This window comes from Eptesicus fuscus, chromosome 9 (genome assembly GCF_027574615.1).
Source record: "Eptesicus fuscus isolate TK198812 chromosome 9, DD_ASM_mEF_20220401, whole genome shotgun sequence".
Lineage (NCBI taxonomy): Eukaryota > Metazoa > Chordata > Mammalia > Chiroptera > Vespertilionidae > Eptesicus > Eptesicus fuscus.
In genome coordinates, this window is record NC_072481.1 from 92741293 (window position 1) to 92767625 (window position 26333).

The 26333-nt window shown below is 40.8% G+C and overlaps 1 protein-coding gene across 4 annotated transcripts in view; it reads right to left on the reverse strand.

The window, feature by feature from the left end:
- The window catches only part of RIPK1 (receptor interacting serine/threonine kinase 1), a 54526-nt gene continuing 28193 nt past the window's right edge, over positions 1-26333 (reverse strand). For all 4 annotated transcript variants that reach the window (XM_054721553.1, XM_054721551.1, XM_008159926.3 and 1 more), the window contains 5 exons: positions 15497-15573; positions 7870-7960; positions 5262-5825; positions 3928-4074; positions 1-2194 (listed from right to left, as the gene is read on the reverse strand). In XM_054721553.1, coding sequence (XP_054577528.1) covers positions 1908-2194; positions 3928-4074; positions 5262-5825; positions 7870-7960; positions 15497-15573 — 1166 coding nt within the window. In that variant the 3' untranslated portion in view covers positions 1-1907. The remainder of the gene's footprint in view (positions 2195-3927; positions 4075-5261; positions 5826-7869; positions 7961-15496; positions 15574-26333) is intronic.

A 26333-nucleotide genomic window follows, 5' to 3' on the forward strand; every position in this document is an offset into this window, starting at 1 on the left:
TTACATTTAATGTACAAAATTTTATTTTTAAAAAGTCAATTAAAATACTTTCCACTTTTGCCTCTTATCAATAATCATTCGATCACCTTGGAAGCTGAAGATTTTACAACACTGTTAAAATAGAGGTACAGGGACACATTTAGAAAAGAACTCACCCAGCCCCACTCGCAAAGCCTGGGACCTTTCCCCTCGTTTTCCTTTTGGTCTTTGTGATCAGTGCTGGGCGGCAACTAAGTAGTGAGCCTGCAAATGTGTGGTGAGAAAACTGAGGTTCACAACTTTATCACATGCTCTTCTCAACAGGAGTGCTTTAGCCCTTCCAGGGAACACCTGGCACTGTCCAGAGACATCTGTGTCACAACTGAGGAGGGGAGGAGGGGGAGAACAGGGCTATTGGCATCTAGTGGGTGGAGACCAGGGTTGTTCCCAAACATCGTACAATGCACAGGACAGTCCCCTACAGCAAAGAGTGATCCGGCCCAAGATGCCAGTGGTGCTGGGATGGAGAAATTCTGCTTTACAGGTGTGTGTGTGTGTGTGTGTGTGTGTGTGTGTGTGTGTGTGTGTGTAAAACTGCTGGGGGAGATTTAGAATCAGAACCAACAATACATATGTACCCTCACCAGACCCTAGAATCTGTCCTGACAGCCAGACTGACCACACTGAACCGGGATAAACTGGGGAGCTATTCAACAGTCATCAGCCCTGAGGCTCCCGTCATAGCCTGCCGCCTCCTCAGGGCATACAGGTTGGGAAAGTGCCTAAAGTGCCAGGATGCTAAGAAAGAACCTAAAAACTTAATCAAGAATTTTTGTAGTTGTCATAATTCATAGCAATTTCTTGCAACAACTGCCTGGGAAATTGTGATGATCTATATTTCCCCCCTTCTTAGTACACCTTAAAATCCCTTCAGTTAATTTATGGAGTGGATATTGCATGCAATTCTTTTTTTTTTTTTTTTTATTGATTTTTTACAGAGAGGAAGGGAGAGGGATAGAAAGCTAGAAACATCGATGAGGGAGAAACATCGACCAGCTGCCTCCTGCACGCCCCCTACTGGGGATGTGCCCGCAACCAATGTACATGCCCTTGACCGGAATCGAACCTGGGACCTTTCAGTCCACAGACCGATGCTCTATCCACAGAGCCAAACCGGTTTTGGCTGCATGCAATTCTTGAAGCTTGTAGTGACTGATATAGCATTTGATACTGATGTTAACAGACCCTATAACTGGAATGAACTGTGGTAGTGATACCAAAAAAATCTATTTGAAGAAAAGTTAGCGACTTTTTTTCTGTACTTTGTTTATAATAGGAGCCTATGTGGAGAAAAGAGCACAAAATAAGAAAGTTGGTTTAGTTTACATTCTCCGAATTTTTTTTTTTAGCATAACTGGAGGTTATGGGATAAAGTGAAAGAAAATGATCTTCCTAAAATGTTTCTGTTTTCCCTTTCAAAACCCATCAGACTTCTTTTTTTCTTTTATTTTTTTAATCTTCACCTGAGGATATTTTTGCATTGATTTTTAGAGAGAGTGGAAGAGAGAGGGAAAGACCGAGAGAAATACCAATGTGAGAGAAACACATCGATTGGTTGCCTCCTGCTCGCACCCTGACCAGGGCCCGGGCAGGGGAGGATCCTGCAACCGAGGTACATGCCACTTGACTGGAATCAAACTGGGAGCCTTCAGTCTGCAGGCCGAGCCAAACCAGCCAGGACAAGGCTCTTTTTTCATCAAAGCTCAGGCGTTCAGTTTAGCGTGTTGTTTGCTGTAGGTTTCTTTCCCATTTCCAGTTATGAAATGCAGGAAATGGTTTTTGTGTAGACACAGAACCCAGATCGGTGAGGCAGCCCACTCTCAGTGGCTCACCCACTAAGTGAGGAGATGACTTCATGCTGCTTCTAGTTAGTTCTGGCTGATAGTCCCCAAAAAGTTCAGAAGGTCTATGCGTGAGCACTGGTAGAGCGCCCAGGCCAGCTTTCCCACGGTGGCCCCCTTACTGCCTTCCCTCATCAGCCACTTCTGGAGCATCTGGTAAACTTTCTCTTTTAATCCATCTCTCTCATAGTCATGGTCAATTTCATCAATCTGAGATTCGGTGAAGCCCAGTTTACGGGCACAATTTTTCCAGGTCCTTCCCAGATTTTCCCTGACTGGGTCCAGGTGTTTATCAGTCAGACTAGTGGTATTATCTGCCAAAAAGAAAGGAGAAGGTGTCAAGCTGAAACCCACTTGAACATTCTAGCTTCAAAAACCTGTATAAAGTGAAGAGCACCTGGAGTCCAGTGGAAAAGATAACTTCTTCATTATATAGCTATTGACTCAATGGGTGGTACTTTACATGTCTGCTAGCCCATTAGGGGAGTTTTTGTGAATTAAATAAAGGAACCTCTTCCTCCTAGCAAATGCATCTCTGAGCTGCAGCTGATGGCTTTGGGATTAAAACCCTTGCCTGACTGTTAGGCTGTTTTAGACAACCTTAACCAGTGACCCTGTTTATACTAGATCTTCCTGATGTAAATGTGAAAACACCATTTATTTCCTTTTGGCCATTTTTCACTTACATATAGCCAGAGTTAAGGTCACTCAACTCCTGAGCCCCTTCACCCAACAATTCTCTTTCCTCTTACTTAATCAAGGAAATCGAGACCATCAAGTGCAAAACACCTACTCAAGGACAATGCCTCCCCTGTCTTTTAAGGGATGAGGCATGCATATTCTTCAAGGTCTATTTCTGGACTCCTCTCTCCCTGCCTCAACTGTTGTCCTCTCTTCTCCAATAGCCATAACCTCCCTCTTTCTACTGGTTCCTGCCTTTAGGCCTTCACAAAAATGACAAAAGGAAACAGAAATAGAAAATAATCACCACAAACAAACCATACTGCTTGATCCTCATTCTACCTCAGAAAGCTAAATATAAAGAAAAAGACATCTTATTTTTGCCCCTTAACTCCCATTATTTCCTCACCTCCCCATAATGCAGCTGTTATCACCACCACTGGACGTCAGCAATCCCCAAACCTCCCCAGACATTTGACAAATTTCGTCACTACCTCTCTGCAAGAGGGAACCCTGGGTTTCATCAGATTCTTAAAGATACCCTTGTCTTTCCCAAATTTAGGAACCTATGCTCTAGGTATTTTAAAAACTATCCTTCAAGTGGGCTAGACCAGGGATTGGCAGCCTGTGGCCTGTGGCCCAACGCTGGCCCGTGGCCTACTTCTGTAAACACTGTTTTGCTGGAACACAGCCATCCACACACGTGTTGTCTGTGGCTGCTACTGCACTGCAGTGTAAGTTGAGTAGTTGCAACAGAGACCTCAAGGCCAGTGAAGCCTAAAACATTTACTATCTAAACCTTAATAGAAAAAAATTTGCCAACCCTAGGGTTAATCAGAAAGCTGGGTTCTTACATCACATTGTTTAGGCCTAATGACTTCTTTCTCCAGGTTGTGTTTTGGGATTAATGTTATAAGCCCGCATAGTGGGACCCTACAAGAGAAAGTCCTCATTTTTGTTACAGAGGTGCTGTTAAGGGCACAGTCTCCTATTGTTTACACAATTCCTTCTGATGAAGACCTGAAGGAGCTCTGTCCTAGGTCTGGATAATGATGTTGATGATGATCATAATCTAATCCTTTTGTAGATCTTACTATGTGCCAGGCAGTGTTCTAAGCTCTTTATACATCTTGACTCATTTAATTTTTACAACAATCCATGAATTGGCTATTGTAGTAATTTTTCCCATACTAAACATAAATAAATTACAAAGACATTATATGGCAATTACACAGATATTTTACAGAGGAAACGGGACAACTTTCAGGAAGAATGACCAGATACACTTTAGGATTCCACTACAACCCTCTCAACAAGTAAGAAAGTTCAAGGTTTCTAGACAATGGGCCCTTAAAGAGCATCTTACCAAAGATATATTGGTACTTAGAGGCTGGCTCTTTCCAGTTCACATATGTGCTATCCAGTAATGGCAAGTTCACTCCAACCTCCATACGATTATTGTCTCCAATCTGAACGCCAGCACTGTTGTATATGGCACATTTTGCAGTCTCATCTGAAGAGAGAAGGACACAGGTAAGCACACCTACATTGAAGGTAAGGTGAGAAAATGCAACACTGTAAAGGGCAGGGCTTCACTCCAAATGTTAAGTTAAACTATTTATTCTATGCCACCTGGTAAAATTTTTCTTCTTAAAATGTGGCTGAACCACATCCATTAGGATGGCTACTATCAAAAACAGAAAGTAACAAGTGTTGACAAGGATGTAGAGAAATTGGAACTCTGGTGTGCTAATGTGGGAATACAAAATGGTACAGCCTCTGTGGTCACAGTATGGCGGTTCTCCCAAAAATTAAAAATAGAATTATCCTATGTTCCAACAATTCCTTTGCTGAGTATATACTCCAAAGAATTGAAAGCAGGGTCTCAAACAGGTATTTACATCCCTATGCAGCATTATTCACAATAGCCAAAAAGTGAAAGCCACTCAGTGTCCATCAATAGATGAATGGATACACAAAACATGGTGTATACATAATGGGATATTATTTGGCCTTAAAAAGGAAGGAAATTCTGACACACATTACAACATGAATGAACCTTTAGAACATTATACTAACTGAAGTAAAGATAAATACTGTACGATTGATTCCAGTTATATGAGGTACCTACAGTAATTAAATTCATAGACATAGAAAGTAGAAGGCTGATTGCCAGGTGCTGGGAGGAGAAAGGAAAATGGGGATTTGTTGTGTGATGAGTACAGAGTCTCAGTTCAGGAAGATGAAAAGAGTTCTGGAAATGGATGATGGTGACAATGTGATTTTCATCACAAATGGTAGCCTTTGGCGTATATAAGATTAGAAATAAAAATATCCAAGACTTATTTCTTATCTTCAGAAAACAGCAAGCAAGTAAAAGAATACAAGCAGATCCCTTCGCTTGCACCAGAGATGGGGTATAACGGGACCATTGTGATTCAGGTTGGAGTGGAAGATGCCTACCAGTTACAAAACCTATAAACCAGCACGTGTGGCAGCTGCACTGAATCCTACCCAAACTGAACTACCCAGGCCACGTGGTTAGATGGAGACTATTTCATGGTGTGAGCTGCATCCGGCAGCTGAAGACTCTGAACAATTTGCCCTTTGTTACCTTATAGTCTACAACAGAGTTAACGGCTGTTTTATTTTCAGAAAGAAAGAAAAAAAAGACAAGATTGGACTGAAAGGCCTCTTTACCTCTTGACGTCAGGGAGATGAATGGGATGGTGGGAGTGTTTCCCAGCAGGGTGGTCTCAGGCACTGGAGTTTTATGCAGGCCTGGCATCTGGTTTGCATCTGGCCCAGACCAAAATCTGGAACCTCCTGTTCCCGCGCCCAAAGGTCTTGCTCTAAAATCATACGGGTTATATGGAGTCCAGTGGAGTCCTGGGGATTGGCAGGTCAGTCCAGTGGGTTGGTGCACTGCACTCCCAGGACTGGCTGTGTTGGAAGAAGCAAGGCCTTTCACCCCTGGGTTTTGAACAGCCTCATAAGGTCTTGGCTGTGCAAAAGGGTCATGGGAGACCCTTCGTCTCCTTTCCTCCTCTCGGTTGTAAGCCACACCCTGTCTGGGTTGCTGTTTTGTTTGCTTGTCCATGCGGCTGCCAAAAAGATGGTAGTTGGCTTCCTCCTGGAGTTTGTTCTGCAGGCTGTACTCATTCTCCTCCGGCTGGTAGTCTGGGGAGGGAGCAAACCAGGACTCCTCCACAGGACCCATCCTGAGTCCCTGTGAACTGTGCAGCGAACTGGGCTGATCTATGGCTAAGAAGAAATGTTCAACATTGGAGAGAGTTTCACGAAACATTAAACAGTAAAATTAAACCTGAGCCCCATAATGAATCTGTCCTCAGAGTAAAATACTGAAAACACTGAGAATAAGTAAATTCTTTTATTTCTTTTTTTGTTAATCCTCACCCAAGGATATTTTTCTATTGATTTCTTTTTAGAGAGAGTGGAAGGGAGAGGGAAAGACAGAGAAAGATGCATTTATTGGTTGCCTCCTGCATGCACCCCAACCAGGGCCAGGGATCAAGCTTGCAACGGAGGTACATGACCTTATCGGAATTGAACCCCGGACCCTTCAGTCCGCAGGCCAATGCTCTATCCACTGAGCCAAACCAGCTAAGGCTGGCCCTCTTCTTTTATACGGAATGAGTAGGAGCCCCTGCCTGGCAGTGAGAGAGCACTAGGGAAGTTATAACAAGCAATAAGGTGGGTGTCGCAGGAATGACCAAGGAAGAAAAGGACTTGTGTTGCAGCAGTGAGGTGGCTGTCTCCTTGGTGTGATCCAGGGTTGGAAAATAAGAGCAACAGCTCTGGCCCTGGTTAGAGTATTGGCCCACACACCAAAGGGTCGTGAGTTCTAGTCCTGGTCAAGAGCACATACCTGGTTGCAGGTTTGATCTAAAGCCTTGGTTGAGAGACAACTAATCAATGTGTCTCTCGCATCCATGTTCCCTCTCTCTCTCCCCCTCCTTCCCTCCCTTTTACTCTCTTTAATCCATTGTTCGCCATAAGTGTCCGTAGACACAAGCTGTGAACCTTCCCCACACGCCATGCGTGTCTATAAAAAAAAAAAGTGTTTTCCCTAAGTGGCAGCCCTGATCAACTTTAAAATCATTTTTCATGAGAATTTTCAGCTGAAAATATTCAAGAACACCCGAATTGTAAGTAATATATTTATTTTTATAATATTCATTGCAAATTGATTTTTTAAATTAAATTTAAAATATCGTGGCATGTGGGGATTGTTTCCGTTTTGGATGCATGGCAGTTAACTGGTTAAAAATTAATGGAAAAAATATCCTTGTATGAGGATTAACAGCAACAAAAAAGAGCAGCAGCTCTGTGCTGTTTCCCATGGATCCTTTCATTCTCTAAAAGCCCTATCAGAGTAGGAGTAATTATCATGATTTGATGGATGAGGTTTAAGAGGTTAAGTGCCCTAGAACAGATAGCTAATAAATGGCTTCAAACTCCTATAGTCTGCCTTCCCTTTTGTTGTAAGGAAAAAGTATCCCTGCTTGACTCTGACACCAACCTCTCTGTACTCCGGGTCCAGTCATCTCTGACCTTCCTTCTCAAGGACTTGGCTCCCACATGTCTCCTTTTTCCCAAGCCATCACTTTCTCCCTATCAGATATTTTAGGACTCATGTTCAGGATAGTTTATGATTTTGATGAACTCAATGTTACTTAACATTTCAAATATATGTATCTTGGCTCTGAATCTACACTAATAAAAGAGAAACATGCAAATTAACCATCACTCCACTATGCCCACCAGCCAATCAGAGGGAATATGCAAATTAGAAGGAGAAAGATGGCAGCCGCCCAGCCGCTCCAGGCACGGAGTGGCCAGGCAGGACGCCTGCTATGAGAGGGAGGGTGGGGGCGAAGGGATCTACAGGACCGGCACTCGGGCCACAGTGAAGACAAAGACTGCAGACTCCGGCCTGAATCTGCAGCGAAGATGGCAGACTCCAGCCGGAGCCTGCAGCAAAGACAAAGAAGGCAGACTCTGGCCAGAGTCGGCAGCAAAGGTGGCAGACTCCGGCGGGAGCAAAGACCTGGGTCCCAGGTGCCGGAGGAAAACTGGCGCTGGAAGCCAAGGGAAGGAAGGCCTATTGCATGAATCTCTTCGTGCAACGGCCTCTAGTATATTATAAATTCCTTTATGACAGGTGTTAAATTGTATAGCTGCTTCTGTTTTTCATATGGTTGTGAATAATATTTTAGAGAGTACAGTGCATGTATGAGCAAACAAATAAGTGGATAAACAGATTTTCAACCGTAGTCTAAGTTACCTGAATTTGACCTGCTTGGAGGCACTGCTACACAATCTATTTGGAGAGACTGCATTCTCTTCACAACTTCATTTTGGCTAGGATACTCTTTCTATAATACAGAGCAAAATACATATTTTAGTAAATAGCGAAAATAGTTCTAGAAAATTATTTTTAAGAAGAATGAATCCTTTCAGAAGGTAGAAATTTTACATAGCTCTTATAAGCAGTAAATATTAAAAAGAATAAATGGTTTTCCCAAATAGTCAAAACAATCTTAAAAAAAGAGGAACAAAGTTGGAGGGTTCACACTTTCTGATTTCAAAAATCTCTACAAAGCTAGAGTAATCAAAACAAGTGGTATAGCCGAAGACATATAGACCAGCAATTTTCAACCTTTTCCATCTCATGGCACACATGAAATAAGTACTAAATTCTGTGGCACACCCAAAAATATATTACATTTTTTGCTGATCTGATTTTTAAAAAGGGTATTTTGATTCATTCATGCCAGACAGGTACTTTTGTACTGGCTGTTGTCAATTTTTTATTTCACAATATAAGAAAAAAGAGGTCAGTGTCCCTAAGTAGTCAGGAATTGCATGTTTTAAAAATTCTTGCAGCACACAGGTTGAAAATCTCTGTGCTAAGTGAATATGCCAGACACAAAAACACGAATATTGTGTGATCACACATCAGTGGGGTACCTAATATAGGCCAATTCATAGAGACAGAAAGTAAAATAGAGGTTACCAGGGGCTGGGCAGAGAAAAGAATGTGGAGTATAATGGGTACAGTTTCTGTTTGGGATTTTAAAATGTGGAAATGGAAACTGCTGATGGTTGCACAACATTGTGAATGTATTTAATGCCATTGAACTGTACACTTAAAAATGGTTATTATGAAAAAAATGGCTATTATGATGGCAAATTTTATGTATCTTACCACAATAAAAATTTTTATTCCTACAAAATAATAATACTCATTATAGAAAATGTAGGGATTTATATTTAAAAAGAAAGTTACACATTGTGCCTTCACTCAAAGAAAAAAATTAACATGGTATTTTCTTCAAGTCTTTTCTTAGTCATATTTGAATTTTGCTCCTAATGGACTGCAAACTACATAGGTAAGTGGTTAAAAATATTCACTGAACAAACCTATGAGTGATTTGGGGGAGACTGTTAGAGGATATTAATTATGTACAAAGTTTGTAGCATTTTATAGATTGCTTTTTATTTAACCTGATAAGCATTTTTATGTTATTTTAATTTATAAAAGTAACTAGAGGCCTGGTGCACAAAATTCATGCACTGGGCGGAGGAGGGTCCCTCAGCCCGGCCTGCACCCTCTCGCAGTCCGGGACCCCTCAGGGGATGTCCACCCACTGGCTTAGGCCCGATCCCCCTGCGTGCAGTGGAGGCGGGAGAGGCTCCTGCCACCGCCACTGTGCTTGCTAGCCATGAGCTGTCTTCTGGCTGAGTGGTGCTCCCCCTGTGGGAGCATACTAACCACCAGGGGGCAGCTCCTGCATTGAGCATCTGCCCCGGTAGTCAGTGTGAGTCATAGCAATCGGTCATTCTGGTTGTTCTGCCGTTTGGTCAATTTGCATATTAGGGTTTTTTTATATAGGATTGTTTTCTCTTGATAGTTATGTTTTATTACACAGAATATATAAGTACACATTCCTTTTAAAAGACTCAAATTGTGCACAATCACACAGAACAACACTTGAAAGTTGTTTCTTCCAACCCACACTCTTTTTCAGTCCCTAGAGGTAATCCTTACTCAGAGCAGGTTGTTCATCCTTTTAATCTCTCTAGGAATTTGCCTATGTATTTGTAAATATACATACATATATATTCATATATATACGTACATACATATGTACACACACACACAAATATATTCAAAAGGATCATACTCTATGTATATTTTGACATTTTTCCACTAACAACAAGTCTTCAAGATCTTTCTGTATCATTATATGTTAGTTTCTGTCTCTTTTAAATGGTTATATATTCTGTAGTTTCAATGAATCATAATATAGTATATTTACTTATGAATTATTTGGGTTGTTTCCAATATTCTACTCTAAGAAACTAAGGTGCAAAGAACTCCTAGACCTAAATCCTTGAGCATACTTGTGAGTAGGATAGATTATTAAGAGTAGAATTTCTGCAACAATTATGTGCTTTTAAAAGTTTGATAGATGCTTCATTTTCAATAAACTTCACCAATTCACACTCTTGTTGTTGTTGCTCATCCTTACTCGAGGATATTTTTTCCATTGATTTTTTTTAGAAAGAGTGGAAGGGATGGGGGTGGGAGAGAGAGAGAGAGAGAGAGGGAGAGAGAGAGAGAGAGAGAGACATCAATGTGACTGGCTACCTCTCGCACATGCCCTGCGCCGACAGGGGCTGGGGATCGAGCCTGCAATGGAGGTACACGCCCTTGACCAGAATCGAACCTGTGGCCCTTCAGTCCATGGGCCAACACTCCAACCACTGACCCAAAGTGGCTAGGGCAACCATTTCACACTCTTAACAAATAGTGCGTGCGGACTGCTTCTTACTCTGCATTTTCACCAACAGTTGGTATTACCAATCTTTTAAAAATGTTGATCTTAGTGATGAAAAATTATAATCAGTTCATTCTGCTTTTCTCTATTAATGAGGCCATGTATCTTTTCTATTGTCCACTGATGGATTCATTTGGTCATATTTTATTCAGGACCATCGCTTCTATATTAAGTGTGATTGGCCTGTAATTTTCCTTTCTTTCCTTCCTTCCTTGTATCTTCTTTTTCAAGTCTGGGAAAAAAGGATATGCTAGTCTCATAAAATGAGTCTGGGAGAGTTCTCTTCTCTATTGTCTGGACAAACTTATAAGATTAAAATAATGTATTCATTGAATATTTGGTAGAAATCAAATTTGCATATGTATTTGATTCCACAGCTATCTGGTTGTGGAATTTTCTTTATGGAAAGAATTTTCCATCACTGATTCTATCTTTTTTAATGGTTATAGTAATAGCAGGATTTTAACTCTATTTGAGTCAGTTTTGCTAAGTTATACTTTATTTCTAGAAATTTGCCCATTTTATCTAAGTTCTAAAATTAATTAGCAAAAAGTTGGTCACAATATCCTCTTAATACCACATTGATGTCTACAGGAGCTAGAGTGATGCCTCTTTACTCATTATTTCAGTCTTCTTTCTATTTTCCTTGATTGGTTCATTTTATTAGTCTTTTCAAAGAACCAACGTTTAAATTTTTTGATCCTCTATTACAGTGATGGGCAACCTTTTGAGCTTGGTGTGTCAAACTTTGCCAAAAAACTGAACATAACTCGGGTAGTGTGTCACTTTGAGGAAAAAACTAACTCCAAGACTCTAGTCGCAGATGTTTCATCCTCAGGAGCAGCAAATGTTTCATCCTCGGCATGCGGCCGCGTGTCATCAGAAATGTCTATGCGTGTCAGTGCTGACACGCGTGTCATAGGTTTGCCATCACTGCTCTATTAGCTGCTTTCTTTGTCACTAATTTATGCTCTTCTCTCTCTCTCTTTTTTTTACCTGTTTAACAATTTTTTTAATTTACATTTTGTAGATTTTTAAAAAATCTTTATTGTTCAGATTATTGCAGTTGTTCCTCTTTTATTCCCCCCATAGCTCCCCTCCACCCGGTTCCCACCCCACCCCATGCCCTTACCCCTCTCCCCCACTGTCCTCATCCATAGGTGTATGACTTTTGTCCAGTCTCTTCCCGTACCCCCTACACCCCTTTTCCCCTGAGGATTGTCAGTCCACTCCCTTTCTATACCCCTGATTCTATTATATTCACCAGATTATTCTGTTCATCAGATTTTTTATTCACTTGATTTTTAGATTCACTTGTTGATAGATATGTATTTGTTGTTCATAATTTTTATCTTTATCTTTTTCTTCTTCTCCCTCTTCTTACAGAATACCTTTCAGCATTTCATATAATACTTGTTTGGCAGTGATGAACTCCTTTAGCTTTTTCTTATCTGTGAAGCTCTTTAGCTGCCCTTCAATTCTGAATGATAGCTTTGCTGGGTAGAGTAATCTTGGTTGCAGGTTCTTGCTATTCATCACTTTGAATATTTCTTGCCACTCCCGTCTGGCCTGCATGGTTTCTGTTGAGAAATCAGCTTACAATCGTATGGGTGCTCCCTTGTAGGTAACTAACTGTTTTTCTCTTGCTGCTTTTAATATTCTCTCTTTGTTTTTTGCTCTTGGCATTTTAATTATGATGTGTCTTGGTGTGGTCCTCTTTGGATTCCTTTTGTTTGGGGTTCTCTGCGCTTCCTGGACTTGTAAGTCTATTTCTTTCACCAAGTGGGGGAAGTTTTCTGTCATTATTTCTTCAAAGTTTTCTGTCATTATTTCTTGCTCTCTCTCTTCTTCTGGCACCCCCATAATTCAGATATTGGTATGCTTGAAGTTGTCCCAGAGGCTCCTTACACTATCTCCATATTTTTGGATTCTTTTTTCTTTTCCGGTTGAGTGTTTTTTGCTTCTTTGTATTTCAAATCTTTGACTTGATTCTTGTGATTCTCTAGTCTGCTGTTGGATCTCTGTATATTATTTTTTATTTCAGTCAGTGTATGCTTAATATCTAGTTGGTCCTTTTTCATATCCTCGAGGGTCTCACTAAATTTATCAGCCTTTTCTAGAAAATTTTTGAAAAACCTTATAACTGTGGTTTTGAACTCTATATCCAGCAGTTTGCTTTCCTCCATTTCTTTCATTTGTGACCTGTTTCTTTGTCTCCGCATTTTGGCTGCTTCCCTGAGTTGATAGAGTGGCTTTGTGTGCTAGGTGTCTTATAGGGCCCAGTGGCTCAGCCTCCCCAGTTACCTGAGGTGGACACTCTTGGTGCACCCCTTTGTGGGCTGTGTGCACAGTCTTGTTGTAGTTAAGCCTTGATTGTTGTTGATATCACTGGGAGGAATTGACCTCCAGGCCAATTGGCTGTGAGGATCAGCTGTGTCTACGATGGGAGAACTTCTGTGCTGGAGACACCCTTATGGGCCAGGACTTGCTTCAGTGGGGCTTTGGCACTCACTGAGTCTGCCCCCTGAGTGTGTCCCTTATGGATCTGAGGAGTTGTAATCTGGATGGTCTTACTCTGACCCCTGAGTACACTGGCTCTTGGATCTCCAAGGAGGTGCTAATTTAGCCTCTTCCTGAGGCCACCCAGCAGGAGCTATGGAGAGACCTGCAGATTCCTCTTCTTTAATTGAGTTTTGGAGATGCCCAGATGAGGCCCAGCTGTGAAGCAATGCAAGCTGCTGTGAGGCCTTGGGCCTTCTTTTGGATGTTCTGGGTCTCTCTGACTCAGCTGCAGTTTGTTAGGTAAGTTTAGATTTCAAAGGACCAGGCCATTCATATGCAAAAGCCTCTGTGCTCAGCTTGGATGGGGCAGAGTCTCAGGCAGAGCAAACAGCAATGGCTTCCCATCAGCCCTGCCCTAAGAGGCCCCTGGGTCTCAGTGTCCCTTGATAATCGCTGCAAGGACCTCTGAGAGAAAGTTGCCCCCAAGTTCCGCCCGCTTCCAGACAGTCCAGTTTCTCCCCGTATGAGTCTGGGTCCCCAGAGTCTCGCCCAGAACTGGAGCTCAGAGCAGTCGGGAGCTTGTGTCTCCCTCTGGCTTGAAAAAGCCAGCTGCGTACTCAGTTGCCAGCCCTCTCCGCGCCCACACCTCCATACCTCTACACTTTACTTCCGCAGCTCCTCTGAGTCTCAGTGTGCTTTTCTCTTCCCTTCTAGTTGTAGAATTTCCACTTAGCCAGCCTTCCTGTGGTTCTGGATGATGTCAGTTTTTTCTTTTAGTTGTAGTTTTGAAGTGGTTGTGCAAGGCAGCAAGTTCAGGTGTATACCTATGCCGCCATCTTGGTTTCTCCTCCATTTTGTAGATCTATGCTCTTCTCTTTTTACTGCTTTCTATTTGCTCTAGGTTTATTTTGCTATCTTCTCTAGATGAATGCTTGGCTAATTCATTTTCAGACTTTCATATATATAAATCAATGACTATATTTTACTATTAAGTACTCCTTTGCAACTTCTGTACATTTTAATATGTAGCATTTTGTTAGCTCCAAATATTTTCTGAATTCTTTTTTTTTTTTTTACCCAAAGGGTATTTAAAAGTATATTTGTTAATGTCTAACCAATGGAATTTTCTAATTATCTTCTCAGATTAATTTCTAGCATAACTGAAATGCAGTCAGAGAATGCAATACTCTTTATGTAATCACAATCCTTCAAACTGATTGAGACTCGTTTTATATTCCAGTACAAGGTCAATTTGTGAAAATGTTCTGTATGTTCAGGAAAAGCCTTTAAAGATAAGAATTCTGCAGTTATTAGACACACTGTTTTATATATTTCCATTAGGTCAAATGTGTTAATTATGTTCTTCAAAGTTTCTATATCCTTACTGACACATTTTGTTTGTTCTACAAATTAGAAGGAAATTTGTATTAAAATCCCCCAACTATGATTGTGGATTTGTCGATTTCTTCTTTGAGTTCTGCGAATTTTTGCTTTCCATACTTTGAGGCCATTGTTTTCATGAGCATGTACATATTTAAAGCTATCATTATCAACCTCGTTACTGGAACCTTTTATCATATGAACTGTTACTGATTACTGCGGTAACGCTTTCACGTCTTAGTGACTGTCTTTAATTGAACCTTTTATCGTATGAACTGTTACTGATTACTGTGGTAACGCTTTCACGCCTCAGTGACTACCTTTCATGATGCCCTTTGGGTGGCTTTCTCGGCTTGCAGTAGATGTCTCTCTTTTAAAGCGTAAAAGTCTGGCAATTCTTAACTGTCCAAGTGTTTTTCCTTTTTTTGTGTTTTAAAATTGCTATTTGCCTGCCTGTTTTATTCACTATAGTCTCCTTTTCACGATTCCAGCAGTATATTGCTGAAAGACTATGACAGTAGCTCATTTCCGGAGTGTGTATGGAGGGCAGGTCTCTGCTCCCCTTTGTTGGTTAGTTGGTACTGGTCTTTGACACACCTCTCTGACTCCAGGCTTTCAAACTTACCGCTTCAGCCCAAAGCAGCTGCTGCTCCCATTTGTTGCTCAGCACAAGGCAATTAGGGGGAGGAGCCAACTTGTATGACGGATACAACTGTGGACCCCAAGTAATCTCCCTGTCAATGTCTTAGGTGCCATGCTGTTCCTTCTCTATATTGACTCAAGACTTGTTCCTCTGGTACTTCTTCAGCATTGTGTTCTGGGTTAGCTTTTCCTTTTCTGTTACATGTTTCAGCAAATGTAATTCTGTTGGCTTTCTATCTTTCAAGACTTCCTCCAATTGACTGATCCATGTAGGGTACTTCCTATTCTACTCAAGAGAAATTGTGCTTCTGTTTTCACATTGCTGTGTACAGTTGCTCTCATTTCATTAGTCTCGAAGGCAGAATGGGTCCAGAATGCGAAGGCCAAGCTGATATCTCCATAAAATTGATAATTTTGTTTTATGTGGCTACCAAGCTACCTTACCTCCAATCTCAGTAACACATTATATTGCTTTGGTTTTCATGACTAAAAATATATATGCTCTGATATATTAACATTTTAAGCATCTGCTCTATTACTTACCTTTAAACTCTTCACGTCCTCTTCTACATCGTCTTCTAAATTATGTAAATAAAAAGGCCTAAATATTTCTTCAATGCCTAGATAAGAAAAACAGTACTTTAAATTTCTTAAGTATTTTGTAAAATAAAACTGAAATGTTAGTAATCTATTATCTTGGAATTACTTACCTTATCTGTGGGAAAGCAGTAAAATAAAAATGTAAATACCAATTCACTGACTTTCAGGAAAAGACTAACAAGATTAGTAACTAGGGAGACAGAACAAGGGACAGTATAACACTGGAGACCAAGAGCTCCTGCCTAACAGCATGTGCTTTCTCTGGCTATCCGGCACAGAGCCCTATCCACCGTGAGCTGACCTCCAAATGAACCAGGATGGGCGCACTCTGTTTCTGCCTCTGTGGCATCAGATTTATATAGGATGGAATACTCAGAATGAGGATTTGGTATAAAGAGTTACAGCTGTTGGCCTTGAAAGAAAAAAGCAACTGCCACTCTCTGGACGAGGGAGTAGATGTACTTTTCCTTATTTCTCCTGCTAAGCACAATGGAAACCCCTAGACATGTATATAGAACAAATATAAGAAGACTCTGAGCAGAGGAGAGACAAAGGCAGACCAGATAGGGACTTTGGGATCTGAGAAAAGACATGACAATGAGTTCACTGGGTTTTCCTTTTGCCTCATAGATTCCAGACTTGCACCCGAAAAAGCTAGCAACCCAACAACAACAAAAGCCCAACCAAACCCCAACCAATAAAATACTTCCTATTCTATTCCAGAGAAATTGTGCTGCTGTTTTCATATTACTGTGTATAGTTTCTCTTATTTCATTAGTCTTGAAGGAGGAATGGTCCAGAATGCCAAGTTGTTATCTGCATAAAATTGCTAAGGGGCAACCTAGCAGGACAGAAAACCTTCAGTCAATTTCCACATTGGAACCAAAATACACAGAAAAACGGTAGCTTCATCTCCATCCCTACCAGCAAAGGCTGAGTGTGAGTGGATATGTCCAACCTCATGAGACAGTAACAGGGTGCTCACCATTCCAACAAGGATGATGTCAGAGAGGTCCACATAGGAGGCTGGGACTTACCTTTTTCCTGGATGGTAATGAGCCCCTCCATTCCTGTGGGGTCAGTAGACTACAAGGCAGACTGGACTTGCAACCTCACCTTGAAGTAACAAAATGCCCTTTCTCTGTCCCGATGGGGAAGTGTAGAAGGAGGCACAATGGGGAGTTAGTACTTTCACCTCCAATGCCGTGTCCATGGAGACCATGTGGACGCTGCAGGAACTTCCACCCCTGACCAGTCAACAAGGAGCCCCCTCTACTTCACACGTCAACAGGGCTAAGTGGGGAATCTGGACTCCCCTCAACCTGGTACTAACAAGGTGGCAAAACCATCCCACAGACAACACCATGCCAGAGAAAGCCAGCTGTAACTGAAAGCTTAAAGAAGACCCAGATCTCCTAACACATTAAGAAAGAAAAGCCCAACAAAAGTTTTATTGAGAAAATCACTCATCATACTGAGAACCAGGAAGATCTCAAGCTGAATAAAAAACAAACAAAAAAACACCACAACAATCAATAGATGCCAACAGCGAGATGACAGATATTAGATTTTTTTAAACTTTATTTTTATTGTTGAGGGTATTACAGATGCATCCTATTCCCTAACCCCTTTGCCCCACCCCTCCTGGCTCCTGCCCCATCCCAGGCCTTCACTGCACTATTGTCTGTGTCCATGGGCTATGCATATATGCATATAAGTTCTTTAATTAATCTCTTCCTCTTTCCCCCACACCCCACCATTCCCTGTAAGGTCTGGCAGTCTGTTCCATGCTTCCATGTCTCTGGACCTATTTTGTTTGTTAGTTTATTCTGTTCATTAGATTCCACATATAATTGAGATCATGTGATATCTGTCTTTCTTTGACTGGCTTATGTTATTTAGTTTAACATAATAATCTCCAGATCCCTCCATGCTATCTCTAAGAGTAAGAGATCCTTCTTTTTTTGTTTTCTACAGCTGCATAGTATTCCACTGTATAAATGTACCACAGCATTTTTTACCACTCATCTACTGATAGGCACTTCCAGATCTTGACTGTTGTAAATAACGCTGCTATGAATATAGGGGTGCATATATTCTTTCTGATTGATGTTTCGGGATTGTTAGGATATATTCCCAGAAGTGGGATTGCTGGATGAAACAGCAGTTCCATTTTTAATTTTGTGTGTGTGTGTGTGTGAATCCTCACCAGAGGATATTTTTTCCATTGATTTTTATTTTATTTAAAACTAGAGGCCCATTGCACGAAGATTTGTGCAACAGACCTTCCTTCACCTGGCTGCCGGCACCAGTTTTCCTCCGGCACCGGGGACCCAGGCCTTGGCTCTGGCCACTGCCTTCCGCCTTCTTTCAGGGTCGGGGCTTGGACCCCGGCGGCGGTGGCGTGGGGTGGGCACTGCCCAGCCCCGTGCCGACATCCGTGATCAGGGCGCCACCGCCACCCAGGTCCCTCAGTGATCGAGGCACAGCCGCCACCTGGGTCCCTCAGCGATAGGAGCGCCTCTGCCATCTGGGTCCCTCAGCGATGGGGGGCGGGGCAGCGCGTGGGGGCCACCATCTTTGCTGGGTTACTTTTGCATAGTGCCCCTGATTGGCTGTGGGCATAGCGAAGGTACGGTCAATTAGCATATTACTCTTTTATTAGGTAGGTTATCCTATCTAATAAAAGAGTAATATGCAGATTGACCATCACTCCAACACATGTGATGGCTGCCCCCATGTGGACACAAGATGGCCACCACAAGATGGCCGGCATGGGAGGGCAGTTGGGAGGAACCAGACCTGCAAGGGAGGGTGGTTGGGGGCAATCAGGCCAGCAGGGAGGGCAGTTAGGGTAGACCGGGCCAGCAGAGGAGGGCAGTTGGGGGCGACCAGGCCTACAGGGGAGGGTAGTTGGGGGGAACCAGGCCTATAGGGGAGGCCAGTTAGGGGTGACCAGGCCTGCAGGGGAGGGTAGTTAGGGGCAACCAGGCTGGAAAGGGAGGGCAGTTAGAGGTTACCGGGCCAGCAGGGGAGGGCAGTTGGGGGCAACCAGACCTGCAGGGAAGGGTAGCTGGGGGGAACCTGGCCTGCAGGGGAGGGCGGTTGGGGGGAACCAGGCCTGTAGGGGAGGGTAGTTAGGGGCGACCAGGCCAACAGGGGAGGGCAGTTAGGGGTGACCAAGCCATCAGGGGAGCAGTTAGGCGTCAATCAGGCTGGCAGGGGAGTGGTTAGGGGGTGATCAGGCTGGCAGGCAAGTGAGTGGTTGGAAGCCAGCAGTCCTGGATTGTGAGAGGGATGTCCGACTGCCCATTTAGGCCCGATCCTGGTGGGATCGGGCCTAAATGGGCAGTCGGACATCCCTCAAGGGGTCCCAGATTGGAGAGTGTGCAGGCTGGGCTGAGGGACAACCCCCCCCCCCATGCACGAGTTTCATGCACCGGGCCTCTAGTGTATATATATATATATATATATATATATATATATATATTAATATTAATAATATTTCAGAGAGAGAGAGAGAGGGGCGGGGGAGGGGGGAGAAACATCAATGATGAGAGAGAATCATTGATTGGCAGCCTCCTGCATGCTTCCCACTGGGAATTGAGCCTGCAACCCGGGCATGTGCTCAGACTGGAAATCAAACTATGTGGGTCATAGGTGGATGTTCAATCACCAAGCTACACCAGCCGGCCTTCCATTGATTTTTAGAAAGCATGGAAGGGAGGGAGGGAAAGGTGTAGGGAGGGACAGAAGAAGAAACAGAGGGGGAGAGAGAGGGAGGGAAGGAGGGAGAGAGGTGAGATGCAACTAATTGACTGGGGCCAGTGACTGAACCTGCCCTTGACTGGGAATGAAACCCATGACAATTTGGTGCATGGACTGACAATCTAACCACTGAGAAACATGGACTGGGGCCCATTTTTAATTATTTCAATACTGCTTCACAATGGTTGCACCAGTCTGCATTCCCACCAGCAGTGTTATTCTCCTTTTCCCACATCCTCACCAGCACTTGATATTTGTTGATTTATTAATGGTAGCCATTCTGGCAGGTGTGAAGTGATACCTCATTATAGTTTAATTTGAATCTCTCTGATGATTAGTAACATTGAATATTTTTTCATATGTCTCTTAGCCATCTCTATGCCCTCTTTGGAGAAGTGTCTAGTTACTTTGATTTGGACTGTTTGATTTCATTTTGTCAAATTGTATGAGTTCTTTATATATTTTAGAATTTAACCCCTTATCAGATGTATCATTGGCAAATATGTTCTCCCAAACAGTGTGCTCCCTTTTAATTTTGAGGATGATTTGTTTTGCTATGCAGAAACTTTTTATTTTGATGTGGTCTCATTTGTTTATTTTTTCCTTTGCTTCTCTTGCCCTAGGCCCGTGGTCGGCAAACTGCAGCTCACGAGCCACATGCAGCTCTTTGGCCCCTTGAGTGTGGCTCTTCCACAAAATACCACGGCCTGGGTGAGTCTATTTTGAAGAAGTGGCGTTAGAGGAAGTTTAAGTTTAAAAAATTTGGCTCTCAAAAGAAATTTCAATCGTGGTACTGCTGATATTTGGCTCTGTTGACTAATGAGTTTGCCGACCACTGCCCTAGGCAATGTATCTGCAAAAATTCTGCTCAGTGAGACATCTGAGATTTTACTGCCTATGGTTTCTTCTAGGATTTTTTTGGTTTTATGACTTACATTTAAGGCTTTTATCCATTTTGAGTTTATTCTTGTGTATGGTATAAGTTTGCGATCTAGTTTCATTTTTTTGCATGTACTAGTATCTGTTCAATTTTCCCAAAACCATTTACTCCATTGTATGTTCTTGCCTCCTTTGTCAAATATTAATTGAGTGTAATGGCGTGGGTTGATTTCTGAGGTCTCTGTTCTGTTCCATTGATCAATGTGTCTGTTCTTGCACCAGTACCAGGCTGTTTTTATTACAATGGCTTTGTAGTATAACTTGAAATCTGGTATTGTGATCCCTCCAACTTTCTTCTTCTTTCTCAAAATTACTGTGGCTATTCAAAGTATTCTTTGGTTCCATATATATTTTTGGAATATTTGTTCTAGATCTGTGAAATATGCCATTGACAGCTGATTAGGGATTGTGTTGAACCTGTAGATTGCTCTGGATAGTATGGGTATTTAAATTATGTTAATTCTTCCAATCCATGAACACACTATATGCTTCCACTTGTTTGTTATCTTCCTCTATTTCTTTTTTCAATATCCTATAGTTTTCTGAGTACAGATTTTTACCTCCTTGGTTAAGTTTATTCCTGGGTATCTTTTTTTTTTTTTTTTGCAATGGTAAATGGGATTATTTTTTAGTTTCTCTTCCTGAGAGTTCATTTTGGGTCTATAAAATGCCACCAATTTCCAGATGTTAATTTGTATTCCACTACTTTGCCAAATTAATTTATTAAAACTAGCAGTTTTTTGATGGAGTCTTTAGAATTTTCTATGTACACTGTCATGTCATCTGCAAATAATGACAGTTTTACTTTCTCTTTTCCAATTTGGATGCCTTTTTTTTTTCTTCTTCTTGTCTGATCGCTGTGGCTAGGACTTCCAGGACTATGCTGAGTAAGAGTGGTGAAAGCGGACATCCTTGTCTTGTACCTGTTCTTAAGGGAAACGCTTTTAGTTTTTGCCCATTGAGTATGATGTTGGCTGTAGTTTAGTCTTGTATGGCTTTTATTATGTTGAGGTATGATCACTCTATTCCCCCTTTATTGAGAGTTGTTATCAAAAAAGGGTGCTGGAGTCCTAGCTGGTGTAGCCAAGTGTGTCGGCCTGTGGACTGAAAGGTCCTGGGTTCAATTCCTATCAAGGGCATATGCCCGGGTTTCAGGCTTGAACCCCAATAGTGGGTGTGCAGGAGACAGCTGATCAATGATTTTCTCTCATCATTGATGCTTCTATTTCTCTCTCCCTCTCTGAAATCAATAAAAATAAATACATACATACATACATACATACATACATAAATCATGTTGGATTTTGTCGAATGCTTTTTCTGTACCTATTAATATGATCATGTGGTTTTGTCTTTCAATTTGTTTATGTGATGTAGTCATGTTTATTGATTTGCGAATATTGTACCAGCCTTGCATCCCCGGAATAAATCCCACTTGATCATGGTATAGGATCTTTTTAGTGTATTGCTAGGTCCAATTTGCTAATATTTTATTAAGGATCTTAGCACTCTGTTCATCAGGGATATTGGCCTATAATTTTCTTTTCTTTTTTTTTTTGTAATTTCTTTATCTGGCTTTGGAATTAGGATTATGCTGGCCTCATAAAAAAAGCTTCAAAGTCTTCCCTCTTCTTGAGTTTTTTGGAATAGTGTGAGGGCGATAGGTATTAGTTCTACTTTGAATGTTAGGTAAAACTCACCTGTAAATCCTTTCGGTCCAGGACTTTTGTGTTTTGTTGTTGTGTCTTTTTTTTTTTTAGTTCTTCAATTTCTTTAGCTGTTATCAGCCTATTCAGGTTTTCTGATTCCTCCTGATTGAATTTTGCAAGATTGTATGTTTCCAGAAATTTGTCCATTTCATCCAGGTTGTCTAGTTTATTAGCATATATAGATGTTCATAGTATTTTCTTACCATCCTCTGTATTTCTGTGGTATCAGTTGTTATGTCACCACTTTCATTTCTGATTTTATTTATTGGGGTCCCCTCTCTGTTTCTTGATGAGTCTGGCTAAAGGTTCACATATCTAGTTTATCTTTTTAAAGAACTAGCTCTTCTTTTCATTGATCCTTTGTATTTTTTTAGTTTCTTTGTCATTTATTTCCACTCTGGTTTTTATTATTTCCTTCCTTCTACTTCCTCAGAACTTTTCTTGCTGTTCTCTTTGTAATTCTTTCAGTTGTAGGGTTACTTTGAGCTTTTTCTTGTTTCTTGAGGTAGGCCTGTAAAGCTATGAACTTCCCTGTCAGTACTGTTTTTGCTGTGTCCCATAGATTTTGCATTGTTGTGTGTGTGTGTGTGTGTGTGTGTGTGTGTTGTTGTTGTTGTTTCATTTTTATTCCAGGAAGTTTATTTCTTGCTTGATATCATTGGTAACCCATTCATTGTTTGATAACATGCTACTTAGCCTCCATGTTTTGGAATGTTTTTGAGTTTTTTAAATTGTAATTGATTTCTACCTTCATGCTGTTGTGTTCTGAGATGCTTGATATGATTTCAGTCTTCTTAAACTTTTAAGAGACTTATTTTGTGTCCTAACTTGTGGTTTATCTTTGAGACTGTCCATTTGTACTTGAGAAGAATGTATATTCTGCAGCTTTGGGATGAAATGTTCTGTAAATAGCAATTAAATCCATCTGATCTAGTGTGATATTTAAGGTTGCTGCTTTCTTGTTTTTTGTCTGGAAGATTTATCCAGTGATGTCAGGGGGGTGTTAAAGTCTCCCACTGTGACTGTACTGTTGTTAGTCTGTCCGTTAAATTCTATCAAGAGATTTTTATATATTTGGGTGCTCCTGTATTGGGCGCATATATGTTTACAAGGAATATATTTTCTTGCGGAATCATTCCCTTTAGTATTATATAGTGATATTTTTCTCTTGTTGTACTAGTAGCATTTGTTGTGAAGTCCATTTTGTCAATTGTAAGTAATGCTACCCCTGCTTTTTTTGTTTGCTTGTTTCTATTTGCTTGGAAAATATTTTGCAATCCCTTCACTTTCAACCTGTGTGTGTGAGTCATTTGTTTTGAGATGGGTCTCTTATGGACAGCATATATATGTGTCATGTTTTCTTATTCATTCAGCAGCTCTATGTCTTTTTATTGGAGCACTTAATCCATTTACATTTAAGGTTATTATTGATAGGTAATTATTTATTGCCATTTTTATGCCTGTTCTTCTCTCTCTCTTCCTATTTCTTCTTCTTCTTACAATAGTCCCTTTAGCATTTCTTGCAATGCTGGTTTTGTGTTAATAAACTCTTTTAGACCTTTTTAGTCTGGGAAGCTCTTTATTTCACCTTCAATTTTGAATGATAACTTTGCTGGACAGAGTAGTATTGGTTTCAGGTCCTTGCTTTTTAATATTTTGAATACTTCATGCCATTCCCTTCTGGCCTGTAGTGTTTCTGTTGAGAAATCAGCTGACAGCCCTATGGGAGCTGCTTTGTAGATAAATGGCTATCTCACTCTTACTGCCCTTAAGATTTGTCTTTAACCTTTGCCATTTTAATTACAATTTGTCTTGGTGTGGGTCTCTTTGTGTTCCTCTTGACTGACTCTCTGTGCTTCCTGAACTTGTGTGACTTTTTCCTTTACCAGGTTAGGGAAGTTTTCTGTCATTATTTCGTCAAACAGGTTTTCTATCTCTTGCTCACTTTCTTTTCCCTCTGGTAACCTTATGATGTGGATTTTGTTCCATTTAATTGTTCCAAAATTTCCTTAAACTCTCCTCGTGCTTTTTAAGTATGTTTTCCTTTTTGCTGTTCTAATTGAGATTTTTTTTTCTACCATGTCTTCCAAATTGCTGATTCCATCCTCTGCTTCATCAAGCCTGTTTTTAATTGCTTTCAGTATTCCTGATGTCAGATATAGTATTCTTCATTTTTGCCTTGTTCTTATTCATTGTTTCTATGCCTCATTTTATGATAATGTAGTGCCCATTATGTTCCTTATAATTCCCATTAACTTCCTTGTAGTTATCAGTAAGTTCCTTGAGCATGCTTATAACCACTACTCTGAAATCAATGTCTGATAAACTGCTTACCTCCATCTCACTTAGGTATTTTTCTGAAGATTTCTCCTTTTCTTTAATTTGGGGATTGTTTCTTTGTCTCCCCATTTCAGTTGTCTCTTAGTGCTTATTTCTATATATTAGATATGACTACTTATGACTCCCAGTCTTCATGGGGTGGACTTTTGTAGAAAATATCCTGTGGAACCCAGTAGTGTAGTCTCCTTAAACCCCTGAACTAGATGCTCTAGGAATGACCCTTTTGTGGGTTATTTGGGCTCTCCTGTTGTAACTGGGTCTTGATTGGTGTTTTCCCATTTGTGGGTGGGACCTCCTTTCAGGCTGGCTGACTGAGAAGCTCAGCCCAAACCACATCATGTGAGCTGTTGTACTGGTGCTGACAGGGCAAAACAAAACAAACAAACAAAGACATATAAGAGATCCCAACAGCAAAACAACCACAAAAGAAAATATAACTACAAAAGAGAAAAAGAAGATAAGAATAAAACAAAACAAAAAAAGGAAAAGGTAATAATACTACGAATAAAATATAAATAAAAACAATACTAGAAGAGGAAAAGAGGAAGAAAAAAGATTCTGAAAGTAAACAAGGGAGAGAAATAAAATAAGAGAAAAGAATAAGAAAATGAAAACAGTAAGAAAGAAGAGAAAGAAAAAATTGTGAAAAGGTGAAAAAAAGATAAAGTGAAAGGAGCCATAGAAAGAAACAATAAAAATAGAGTAAGAAAAGGAAGAAGGCAAATAAGAGATATGAAAGAAACAAGGGAAAAAAGAGAAAAAAATAACAATAAAACCAAAGCAATGAAAAAAGAAATATATTGAACCCCTCCCCCAGAAGGTTGCAGGCTCGATCCCCAATGTGGGGCATGCAGGGAGCAGCCAATGGATGTTTTTCTCTCGTCATTGATGTTTCTATATCTCTCTCCCTCTTCCTTCCTCTCTGAAATCAGTAACAATATACTAAATAAAAATTAAAAAAAAAACTTTCAGTACCACCCCCTGACCTCCATGGAGTCCAATCACCAATGATTTAATCAATCATGCCTACCTAGTGAAGCCTCCATGTAAATCTCTAAACAATGGAGTTTGGAGAGCTTTCAGGTCAGTGACTTCATTGAGTTTCTGAAAGAGTGGCATGTCTGTAGTACCTCCACTCCCTCTCCACTCCCCAAATACCTTGCTTTATGCCTTCCATTGGTTGTTCCTGAGTTGTATCCTTTATAATAAACCAGTAAATGTAAGTAAAATGTTTTCCTGAGTTCTGTGAGTTGTCCTAGTGAATTACCATATCCAGGGAGTGTTATGAGGACTCCTGAATTTGTATTCCAGCTGGGAGGAAGTGTGGGTTGCCTATTTGTATCTGGTCTTTGAAATGGAGATAATTTTGCAGCAGGACTAAGCCCTTAAACCTGTGGAGTCTGACAATAACTCTGGGTAGATAGTGTCAGAATTTAGTTGAAGTCTAGGACACACAGTTAGTGAAACATTTGGTGCCAGAAGCAGTATTAGAAAAAAGACACCATATCCTGGCCAGTGTGGCTCAGTAGGTTAGGCATCATCCCATACACCAAAAGGTTGCCAGTTCGATTCCCAGTCAGGGCACATGCTAGTTTGTGGGCTCAATCCCTGGTGGGAGACTGTGCAGCAAGCAGCTGATACATGTTTCATTCTCACATCGATGCTTCTCTCTCTCCCTCTTCTTCTCTCTCTAAAAATCAATAAAAATATTTTTTAAAAGAAAAAGAAAAAAGACACCACAACACAGCAATAAAAAATACAACAGACTTTCTTTCTCCTCTTGCATTTTCTAAACTATATTTGACAGTTGAAGCATAACTGTAACACTCTCATGTGTTCAAAATGTACAGAGAAAATATTTAAAGCAATTATATACAGGGGAAGGTAAAGAGACTTAAAGTTTTTATACTTCTCTTAAACTGGAAAAATAATATTAGTAGACTCTGATCAATTATGTATAGATTATGTAATACCTATAGCATCCAATAGAAACACTACATTTAAAGATATTATAGGTAAGTCAA